The sequence below is a fragment of the Drosophila persimilis genome, unplaced genomic scaffold (genome assembly GCF_003286085.1).
Source record: "Drosophila persimilis strain 14011-0111.01,24,50 unplaced genomic scaffold, DperRS2 tig00000910-arrow-arrow-pilon, whole genome shotgun sequence".
NCBI lineage: Eukaryota > Metazoa > Arthropoda > Insecta > Diptera > Drosophilidae > Drosophila > Drosophila persimilis.
The window spans coordinates 79,385-90,456 of record NW_020825373.1 but is presented as its reverse complement, the minus strand read 5'-3'; the positions used below and the strand labels follow the sequence as shown (position 1 = coordinate 90,456).

Genomic DNA, 11,072 nt, shown 5'->3' with positions numbered 1-11,072 from the left:
AATAAAAATAAGAAAAAACAATGTCCAGCTACTACAGCCTCTACACGCGTGACAACTATGACGACGAGTCCATTGGAGACGAGCGAAGTGAAGAAGGTAAGTGCGTAGTGCAGCTGTGTTACCCGAAACAGAAGCAGACTTGCAAACGAGTTATCAGTAAGAAACTAGCCATAACGCTTTAAAACTCATTCTGTAGATACGGACGACGCGAGTGAAACAGAGTTCCGGAGTCCCAACCGATACGGTGGCACTAACGGCACATCAAACAACAGCACAAACAACAACATTGGCAGCAACAGCGAGCTCAAAGAGCAGTAAGTCCGAGGAATCGATCTTTATATGCGCTTGAAATTGCTTACGCCTTCTGTGTTCCCTTTTCCACAGAATGTACCAGCACAAGCTTCTCAATCTGCAAAAGCAAATGGAGGAACTGAATCAGCTCATCCATCCAGAGTATATAAAACGCGTTAAGAAGCTGGACAACCAGCTGAAAGAGCGACGTAGGCTGAATGAGATATATAAGGATTACATGCGGGAGTGCGTCGAACGGGATTATATTCTGGAGAAGAAGGCCGCCCAGAAGGAATACGACGAGAAGATGATGGATCTTAAGGACAATCTGATATCGGATTTTGAGGACCGAAAGCGATTGATCGAAAACGAACGGTATAGCTTGGAGCTGACCAGCGATTCAATGGAGATCAAAACGACGGTGACGCGAAAGTTACGCCGACGACCGAACGAACCAATGCCGGTGATAGAGAAGCGTCGAAAGCCAGCCACCGGCCAGCTCCTGGTCTATCAGCTAGACGACAAGGAAATCGAATCTGATCTCAAGGTTATACAGCGCGGCAAGCCCTTGGGCCCAAATACCATGCAGCAGAACGGCCTTGTTTCCTACACAAATGCCCAACAGCAGCAGTCACACATGCTACTGGCCGACCCACCGGCCAACAGTTACGTGGAAACACGCATCGAGGACAACAAGTTGCTCTACGAGCGACGATGGTTCTGTCGTGGCCAGCAGGTCTACGTAGAGGGCAAGGAGCTGAGCAAATTTGCAGCTACCATCACGGCCATCGGTAATGAAGTGGTACGTACTCCTCTCAACCGTGTCTACTTGTTGTTTGGCTAATCGCTTGCCACTTTCAGGTTTGGGTGAAGCGCACGAACGAGAGCAAGGTCAAGCTCGCCATGTCGCATTTGGCCAAAGGAAAGATATCGATCAAGCGTCGATAGCCAGCAGAGTGCAGAGTGCCAATAACAGTTTTGGTTCTATAGGTCGAACCATTAGCCCCTCAGACAAGCACCACCTTCAAGTTCGTATGCTAGAAAGCTGTTACATACAGCTGCAGATCGTTACTCCCAGATAGAATCATCTCTGGCAGCACAACCAAGCCCAGTCCTGTCAGTCTGTTCCTATACCATTTACTTACTGCGTTTATTTGTTTGTTTCATAGGTCAGATCGACCTGTTTGAATATCATCAGCCTATCATCATTTTATTCCATTAAGTTGCCATTTTGTTGTTTTAGCTTAGTGAAATTTATTCAAATGTGCGCCTGGCACGTGCTTATATTGGAAAAACTAAATTTCTAGGTTTCTGCTGAAGGCAGATAAGCACATATTTTCGGTTTTAAGTAGATCAATTAACTAGTGGAACTTGGAAGGTTACACAAACGTCGGCTTGCCGGGGTTGGCTTTCACGCATTTCGATGTATTGCTCGGTGCGAACTGAGCCGTAGGTTAGGTACAAAAATGCTTTTAACATGCTGTAAATAATAAAAAACTCTTCTTATAAAATAGTATTCTTTATTTCATTTAATATCCATACTTCAGAGGCTCGTGGTTTACAAAGGCAGCAGGAATATTGGAATCGTATTCCACTAGCCTTCAAGTCATGGCAGCAAAAGAAATCTTCTGTAGCTTAGATTTGCAATCCATTTGATCCGCTGAGAGCCCAGCAACAGGGAAACGATAAAGTCATTCTCTGAATTAATAATGTAAACCAACAAACCACCAGAACCACAATCATCAGGCCTTAATATGTTTATGGCCACATTATAGATAAAATGAATATTCCGTGCACAGGGGTAGAGCGTCATTGCGTCCGAGATTGCATCGTCACAGCCAGATTTGGCCAAGTCTTGGCTGAGCTGTCGGCGTTTAGTGGATCCTAGCCCAGTGGAAAACCACGACTCCGCAGTAGTGTTCCTGTCTGAATAGCAGCACATCGCTGTCGCTTTAAAGGCCTAGCTAACGGGACAAACCCTAAGAGAAACAATGCTTGTTAATAGAGAAATGTTTTGGAGCCTCCAGCAACGACACTATGCCATTCTTGTCGAAGAGGAAATCCCCGGTGGTGTTGCAGCGGCACAGAGCGGCATTCCTTGGTTTGCACACAAACATTTAAAAAATAGAAACGAAACGTTGATTTTCACTTGCGTATGTTTTATAATTTATCGTCTTTCATATCATAAAACATGTACACAACTTTTTTATGTTGTTGTTGTTGTTGCGGACTGATGAAAACCTCTAAACATCCTCATTTGTTTAATGGATACATAAAAAAAGAAGGGCTCCGCGTATTTAGTTGCGCGAGCCACGACCGAATCCGCCACGGAACTCAACCTCTCCAGCGCCGGGTCCAACGTCTCCCTTCTTGTCCACACCGCTGCCGCCGGGGGCGCGTCTGTAAGCCGAGCGATCCTCGCCAGTCTTGGAGGCATCACCAGTACCGCGTGGGCCGCCAGCAGCTGGGCGTGGGCGCACAGTTTCAGAGCGAGCAGGGCGCTTCAGGGTCGAGGGCACGATCTCTGGGGGCAAGTGCAGGTAGCTGCGGAGCTCCTCAATGCCCTCGTTGGTCAAATACCAGTAGTAGTGTCTCCAAGCAAACTGCTCCTTGACAAGGCCGCGAGAATGCAGCGACTGCAGTGCCTTAATGACATGAAGGTTGGGAATTGACTCCAACTCGGGGTGCTTCTGTGCATGGAAATCCTTTTTCGCCACAATGACGCCCTCCTTGAAGAGGTACTCGTAGATGGCGACACGATGGGCCTTTGGCATGAACATGCTGCACAAACAAAAAAAAAAAAGAATAAAAAACTTATTAGTTTCCTTTTGTTATGGTTGTTGTTGTTCGATCTTTAGGAGTAGGGGGTACAGGAGGCCCAACCAATGTACATTTTTAGCACACATAAACAAAAAAAGAGCACAACATTAATAGCAATGCCACCGGTGAATGTCACCACAGGCACTGCTAACTTCCTTAATTCATCACTGCTTCGGATTTCGTTTTAAATTCAAGATTACTTTCAGCAATTTAACGTACTTTGCGTCTTCTATGTAGCGGAGACCGGAAAGAAAGGAAAAGAAAATTGACAGCTAGTGTCAGTGGCTGGTTGATATCGATACTTATCGATAAGAAATACGGTCCGACCGTCAGAAACATACCGAAACATACCGAAACATACCGAAACATACGGTCTCATTTAAAAAATATACCGTAAATATACTGACGAAGTCAAGTTCTATTACACATATTCCTCGTTTTCTTTCTTCCGTTGAATATTACTAGCTATATAGAACATTTAGCCATGCCCACATAATTTTATCCGAATAATTAAACTATTCTCAACTTGACTGGCTTATTGAAAACACTTGCTTTTATTGGATTTTTCTTAAAAAAAGGTTTTAGCGAAATAAGTCAAACAAAAACAAGTAGCGAAATAGGTTAATCAAAACAAACGAAAAGGGAAATTCGTTCATATTGCTCAATTTTGATATTCCAGTGAATAATGCTGACTAATTAAATCTCTTAGCAATGCCCACATAATTTTATCCCATTGATGAATAAATTTTCTACAAGATTGGATAGTTTTTAATCCTTGCTTTTATTGTATTTATTGTAAAAACAGGGTTAAACGAAAAAGTCCAACCAAAAGAGAGTCACTGTGATGCGTGTAGGCCTTGGAATACCCTATTTTGTTAATTTTATATGAAGATAAAACGTGATTTATAAAGACCTTTTCTCAAATTGATATTCTTTAGACGTATTCAAGTACATTATTGGTATCTCGTGTATATTTCTCTCGATCCTGATACCTACTGAGCCTTGGAAGACAAACGTATTCACAATTCTATAACATCCATTTCCCCCAGGGTATGTGTGCATGGAATGGGACTCATTGTTCTGAACCGGTTATGACGACTAATTCTTGGTTAATCTTTCTTCCGTCGAATATTCCCAGCTATATAGATCTCTCAGTTTTGCCCAGACAGTTTTATATGATAGCTGAATCAATTTTGATCAAGATTAACTATTTTTAAGTACTTGCATGTTTTTTGTTTTGACAAAAACACGATTTCATCAAAAATGTTCAATGTCGCAGGTTGTGACGTCAATGTTGCTGGTATTTGCAGACTCACTTGTTGTCAACTAGGGTATTGATCGTTTGTATACCCTATTTCGTGAATATTATATAAAGATACTGTTTTCCAAGCTGCTTTCAAATGTAATTAATAAAGGCCTTGTTTTAGATTGCATTTTTTTGGTCTATTCATGCATTTGATTAGGTATTTGTATATAAAACCTGATCCCTGTAGCGATTCTTTGTCTCTGTAAGAAGACCACTAATTGCAATATATCGTTTGAAATAGATACTGACTAGTTTCTGCATTAATTAGAGCATGGGATGAAACACATTTCCGCAATTCTATATCATCCATTTCTCCAGGGTATGTGTGCATGGAATTAGCAACATGTTTGTGTATGGAATGGGACTCATCTGTTGCGAACCGGGTATTTCCAAATCCGGATATTTCAAGCTATATAGAGTTTTCAGCTTTGCCCACTTAGTTTTATCCCATAGATTAATACATTTTCTATTTTCTAACATCTTTAAATTGCTTGTAAGTATTTTATTTTGACTACAATACGGGTTTCAAGTAAATGTTACTGCAACTTTTGTGCATGGAATGGGACTCATTGTTGTGAACCGGTTATTACAGATTCTACCCGATTCAAATAAATACCAAAATATACGGTCTCATTTGAAAAATATACCGGGTGGTGCGCGCCAAATTTGAATGTGAGCGACAAGGATTTAAATGTTGTCAACCGGGCCTTTATCTATGCCCACATAATTTTATACGATTGATGAATAAATTTTCTACTTAACTGGCCAGTTTTTAGTCCTTGCTTTTATTGTATTTTGACTAATCAAGGTTTAACAAAAACACAGTTGCAATGTTGCTGGTAAATTAGCAACATTTGTGTATGGAATGAGACTCATTGCTGCTAAAGCGAACTGGGGCGAACTGCGGCGAATTCAAATTCCTCATATTCTTTGTTCCGTTGAATAATACTATCTATATGGAACATTTAGCCATGCCCACTCAATTTTGTACGATTGATGAATCAATTCTATACATGATTGGCCTATTCGAAATACTTGCATTTATTGGATTTCTATATAACATTGAAAATTAAATTAATAGATGACAAAAATACCATTTAGCACTAAAAAACACCACATGGGAGCGCGGCGAAAACCAGTTTCTACAGTATACAAAATATACCGAGTGGTGCGCGCCAAATCTAACTTTTTTGAATGTGACCGACAAATGTTGTCAACCGGGCCATTACCGATTCAACAAATACGACGATTCCCTCAATTTTGATCTTCCGTCCAATATCAGCTATATAGAACATTTAGCCAGGAGCACATAATTTTATCCAATCCATGAACCAATTTTCTATTTAAATACTGGCCTTGTTTTCCTGCAACGGCCATTGCTTAGATTGTTTTTGCCTCAAATTTGGTGCCTCAACAGCAATATAGCGTATATCGATAAGAAATCGAACTTAGTGTACTTAACCCCATCTATTTAAACAGTTGAACGACTTGAGTTAAATGGCGGCATATATTACTGATTGTAAATTCTTCTTGTAAACTCAGAGTTGCTGCGATAGACTGACCAATATAGTACCTCCGCTTCTGTCTAGATGGCGGTAGTACGTTGGGCTGCGCTTGGGAAAATTATGTCGTTTGCCTTCAATTTCTTGTTGGTTTTACCAAAAAACAGCCTATACCCCAGCACAGAGTACACAGAGTTTAATTTATTCATTTTTTTCGATTACAAAAAAAAAAAATAAACTATACAAACTATAAGTCCCAGTACCATTAACCATACAAATAAGTATTATGTGTCAGTTTCAAAAATAATTTTTGAGCCATGTCTGTCAGTCCATCTGCCCGTCCCGATGGGCTCATAGATCTCACAGATTTTTAAAGCTAGAGCAATCCAGACTCCTGTGATATCATACTGTTACAAGTGCATTTCACCCCCACAAAGGACGAAAATCTGTGGCATCCCCAATTTGAAGATGCGAGAACACCAAAAAGACCCAGAATCATAGAGAAAGACCATACCTAGCAGATTGCCGAATGGATGAGACCGAAACATTATTATAGCCAAAAGGAAAAAAATGAAATTTATTGGCTACGCAACGCCTTCTAAAACGCTCCCGCTTGTATTCACTTGGCATCTTAAACGCTGATATCCATAAGAATAGATGGATCCTTCTGGCTGTTATATAAATTTAACAAAATTGAATATATCCCTGTACTCTTTAAGCAAATAATAAATCTGTATTCATAGAAAGAACATTTTCTTGCGGCCTATTTTTTGGCCCACCATTGAGGATCTAATTTTTTGATCCCTTTGATTAAATAAAGTTGCGCAGCAAAAGCTATATATTACAAAGCTTGTTGTAATTCTTTTTACAAGACTTAACTTCAGTTTTTTAAAGATCTACCAATGCACACTGGGCTGAATTCCCAAATAACTGGCATAAAGTCGATATCGAGCTGAAACTTGGTATATTTGATATATATAGCACTCTAAATATTTGAAAAAATTTGTAAGTTCATTTGACCACGCCTACCACAATAGCCCATACATGGCAAAAAGGCGCGTACGTGACAAAGGAAAGTCATGAGAGCTATAAATAAAGTACTACAATTTTAAGTGAATGGATGATTTTGTTGTTATTTTGATGTAATAATAATAATAAAACAAATTTTTTGATAAACAATTATTTTGATCTATTTAACTATTTCTAAATATCAATGTTAAATTTAGCATTTAGTTGTTTTCTACAGCTAATTCAAGCGAGTCATAATCAAAACTGAAATCATTATTTAGAGGCTGAATATTTTTTGGAAGACCTCAATGACATCTCGCGGAAGGGTTTGTTTTTTATGTCGATCTGCTCTTTTCTTAGTGGATATACTTGTGATAAGGGGTCTGAAGAGTACATAGATCTTTGGAATACATCCATCATATTATTTACCCGCATTAGCCAGTCACGCTTGTAAAATTTATTATACATGTAAATATAATAATAAAATATAAAATAAATATAAATTAAATATAAATTGCAAATACCCACATTGTAGATAATTAACGTCATAGCGATAGACATTAGCCAAAAAGCTTAATCTTCAAGTTAGTTTCTTTTGAATACTTTCAAATTTTCCCCTGCAACTTTAAAAATTACCTTTACAAGTTGATTTTCTTTAAAAGATTAGCAATTACATTAAATATGAGCGTAATTAATACTGTTTCTACTACAAAATTTCACTTAATTGAGTTGCGGTGGCTTGTTGCCATTCTGTGGGATCAGCCCGATCCTATCAAATTTGCACGAAAAAAATCGGGTTATGTGGGATCAAATAAAACAAAAAAACTTATTAAGTTTTAAAATTCATTTAAAATAAATTTAGTATGAATAGTTCTAGGACTCCATTATATGCTTTACATACCCATCATGTTTGTTTATAAAGCTTACCATGTCCCTAAAATCGCCAAATCTTGTAACATCCGCCATTTTGAAGGTACGATATCTTGTGCCCCATATTGAGGAATCTGTTTGCGATTGAATTATTGGAGTTACGAAAGAAGGGTCCATAGTAGCATTATAAGTTTACAGTAAAAGATGAGTTTTAATGACTGGCATGTACTCAAAGATAACTTTATCTCCCAACTCTCTCACTAAGAAGTGTACTTGTACTTGAAAAATACTCCTCCAATGTGGTCTATGCAATGTAAGAGCTTCAAGAAATGCGATGTAATCAAGGGAGTCAGGGTCTGAAAATGTTATTTTTGGTATAAAACAATAAAATATAAAGTTATAGCCCGATTCGACAACATTTAGAGGTGCAGACTTGAGCTCAAAGTTGATAAATACGATGTTTTGCCGATGGTTCCAATGGTAGCAGTACTATGGATATATCGATTTGGTCGGATTGAGTCTTTTTTTTTTAATTTGTAGTATTAATATATAATCTCCTTTTTTGTCAGTATTTGATTATAGTCTTTTCTAAGTGCAACAGCCACTTTTTAATACTTAAATATTAGTAAAGCATTTTGATGGTCTTCATTACTAAACTATTCTGAAAGATTTGTAATTACAAAGGCCTTGGAATTAAAACGATCGAACAATTTTGCAGAATTGGGTGTTACACAATCAGATAATCTGAGACCCTGACCCTAAAAATTATACTTTTATAACATGGCTGTATCAAAGCATAGTCTACTTACATATGTATGTATGTTTTAGTGGTGCTTGTGAAAGATCCAAAGTAGAATATTTCACGTGGACGGTGCTTGGATCCAATAAATTGCGTTAGTCGGTACTTGCTGATTAGACACCTGTCAATGGCGCTAGTGGAATTATCCGATCGGCTCGAAACGATGACGAAAGCGTCCAGACAGTCCCAGCTGATATAGGGTAGACTTTGCTATCAGCTGCACTTTAAACCGCCGAGACTCCACTGTACAATGTTTTCGTCTTGGGGTCTAGTAAAAACCCACTCACGGTGACCCAGCACGAGTGTCTGGTATATACATACATATGTAGAATCTGTTCGAAGTCAATTTGCATCAACTTTTTAAATACTTTTACTTTAAATGTAATTTTCTGTGACTGACTCGACTGATACGTTACAAACGCCAACATTTATATACAATATGTGGCATTTTCTGTATGAAAACTTTGTGTTGGTCTTATTTAGAAATGTGTATTGATCAAAGGGTCTAAAAATCATAATCTGACTGAAGGCAGGATTCGTTTTGATCGAAAGCATTAAAGGGGCATCAGTCTAGCTGATATTTTATAAATACTATGGATTAATGCGGGACTTTAGTATCTTTAGTTATCCCTGGTTTGGGTCCCTGGGATGTCCAAGTCCACAGTTGGGAACCGACTCCCACTTGTCCTCATCCCGATAACTTTTGCAGAAATCATTGTGAGGGATTGACAGTCTTCTTTAGGCATGTGACCTAGTCCCAATCTGCCAGTGTCCCGTGATGTCTCGGGTAACTTCAGAGCACTGCTTTCTGCTGAGTATACATAAGTATATCTCCCTGCCGATCGTTTTTTGGATCGATATGGCCATAGTGTAAGTGATAGTTTGCTTCCATCGCCTGTTGGCATCTCTACCTATTCGCTCTCCAATGGGATAGATATGGTAGTGCCCTGCCCAGCCAGTTAGGCGGCGGCATCATTCCCATCGCTGTCCCTGTGTCCGGGCACCCACATTAGGACTGCTCTACGATCTTAATAGTAGACCTGCGGCAGTCCTTTACGGTTATACGAATATAACAAATACGAATGAACAACGCATTTGGAAGCGAGCAAAGGCACCGCGCCTTTCCGATCGTTTGTTATAGTTATACATGAATTCCATTGAAGGTACCTTTATATTAAATATTGGACAGTTACACAAAACTAGAACTAAAGGCGACCACTTTTCCACAAATATGGACGTGACTAGTTGGGAAAATCACAAGATCATATGTACAAAGCTCATTGAAAAGTGTTAAGTGCTGAGTACTATTTTTGTTCATCTAATTTTAGACTTTTTTTTGTTTGAAATTTTGTTAAAAAAAACAGTAAAATTACGCTTATAACAATTTGTCAAGCATATAAAAAATTTTTTAATTTATTGGATGCAATATATTTCCTGTAAAAATTGCGGTGTTTCATCTCTTAGAACAGCAGCAAACTAAAATTGTCTTGCTTGGCTAATACTTAAGTTCGTCACTGTATTGTACATATATTTTATCATAATACCATTGTCTGAAGGACTTCATCCAAGTCAAATGTAATTTAAAATAAAATTAAAAATAAAATTGCAATTTAATTTCCCAAACTCATTAAATTGTACCTTAAACTAGTTGAGAATTATAAGGGCTCAGAATGAAGGTCTCATTAAGAGCTAGTTGATAATTATAAGCCCCAATATAGCGAATCTATATCTATCTATAGCGAATTCGTTGAACGGATAATTCGTAAAATAAAATTCATTTTTGCAGATCTTAATCTAGTCGCTAAAATGAAGGCTTGATTTTTGTGACAGGAACGACTAGCTCTGCAGAAGCAGGTGGAAAATCTGCCACGATTTAAATGATCGAAGAAATTTGTGGCAACACTCAAGGCGATTTTGGATATTGATTATTGAATACATTTTATGTTTTAGATTAAGACACAGTCGTATGCCACACTTAATTAAATTCCTTCGAAAGAATTTTATAGACCACGGATTTTGTATTAATGAGATCATTCAAGAGCTGGAGACTTATCCATCACTCACAAAATATCGCCATCAATAATTTCAAATACACAGACTAATGATTGCTTCGATCTACTAAAGATATACATATGTATGTATATGAGGATGAGTGCAAATGAGGTCTGCCTGCTTGTATTAATTTCTTATGACGGCGCTGTCGAAGCATACACCCATTACTTATTATTATGTATTTAAATAAGTGCATATTACTAAGAAGCTAAATATGAATACAGAGAGTATATTTCTCGAAGGATTCTCGAAGAAGAAGAAATTTCATAAACATATGTTTTCGGCTCGGAATCAGCTGCTTCTCGAGTACTCACACAAGCAAAGGTTATTCTATTGTTAGATCGGGGTGTCTCTCTCGTGTTCGGGCGAGGTAGACAGCGCGGTTTTCGTCAGTTCCAATAAACCTCGCTGAATATGACCATTG

General features: G+C 38.3%; 2 protein-coding genes across 2 annotated transcripts; one reads left to right on the top strand and one right to left on the bottom strand.

Moving 5' to 3' along the window:
• On the top strand, nucleotides 1–1,804 carry LOC6602907 (sin3 histone deacetylase corepressor complex component SDS3). The gene is made up of 4 exons (XM_002027894.2): nucleotides 1–96; nucleotides 197–314; nucleotides 385–1,093; nucleotides 1,153–1,804. The coding sequence occupies exons 1-4, from the start codon at nucleotides 21–23 to the stop codon at nucleotides 1,237–1,239; spliced, it is 990 nt and encodes a 329-aa protein (XP_002027930.1). The 5' UTR covers nucleotides 1–20; the 3' UTR covers nucleotides 1,240–1,804.
• A 635-nt stretch (nucleotides 1,805–2,439) lies between these two features.
• Nucleotides 2,440–3,072, bottom strand: LOC6602908 (40S ribosomal protein S10b). The gene has a single exon (XM_026993860.1). It carries the CDS (start codon nucleotides 3,069–3,071, stop codon nucleotides 2,589–2,591), a length of 483 nt encoding a protein of 160 aa, XP_026849661.1. The 5' UTR covers nucleotide 3,072; the 3' UTR covers nucleotides 2,440–2,588.
• Nucleotides 3,073–11,072: the final 8,000 nt, after the last annotated feature.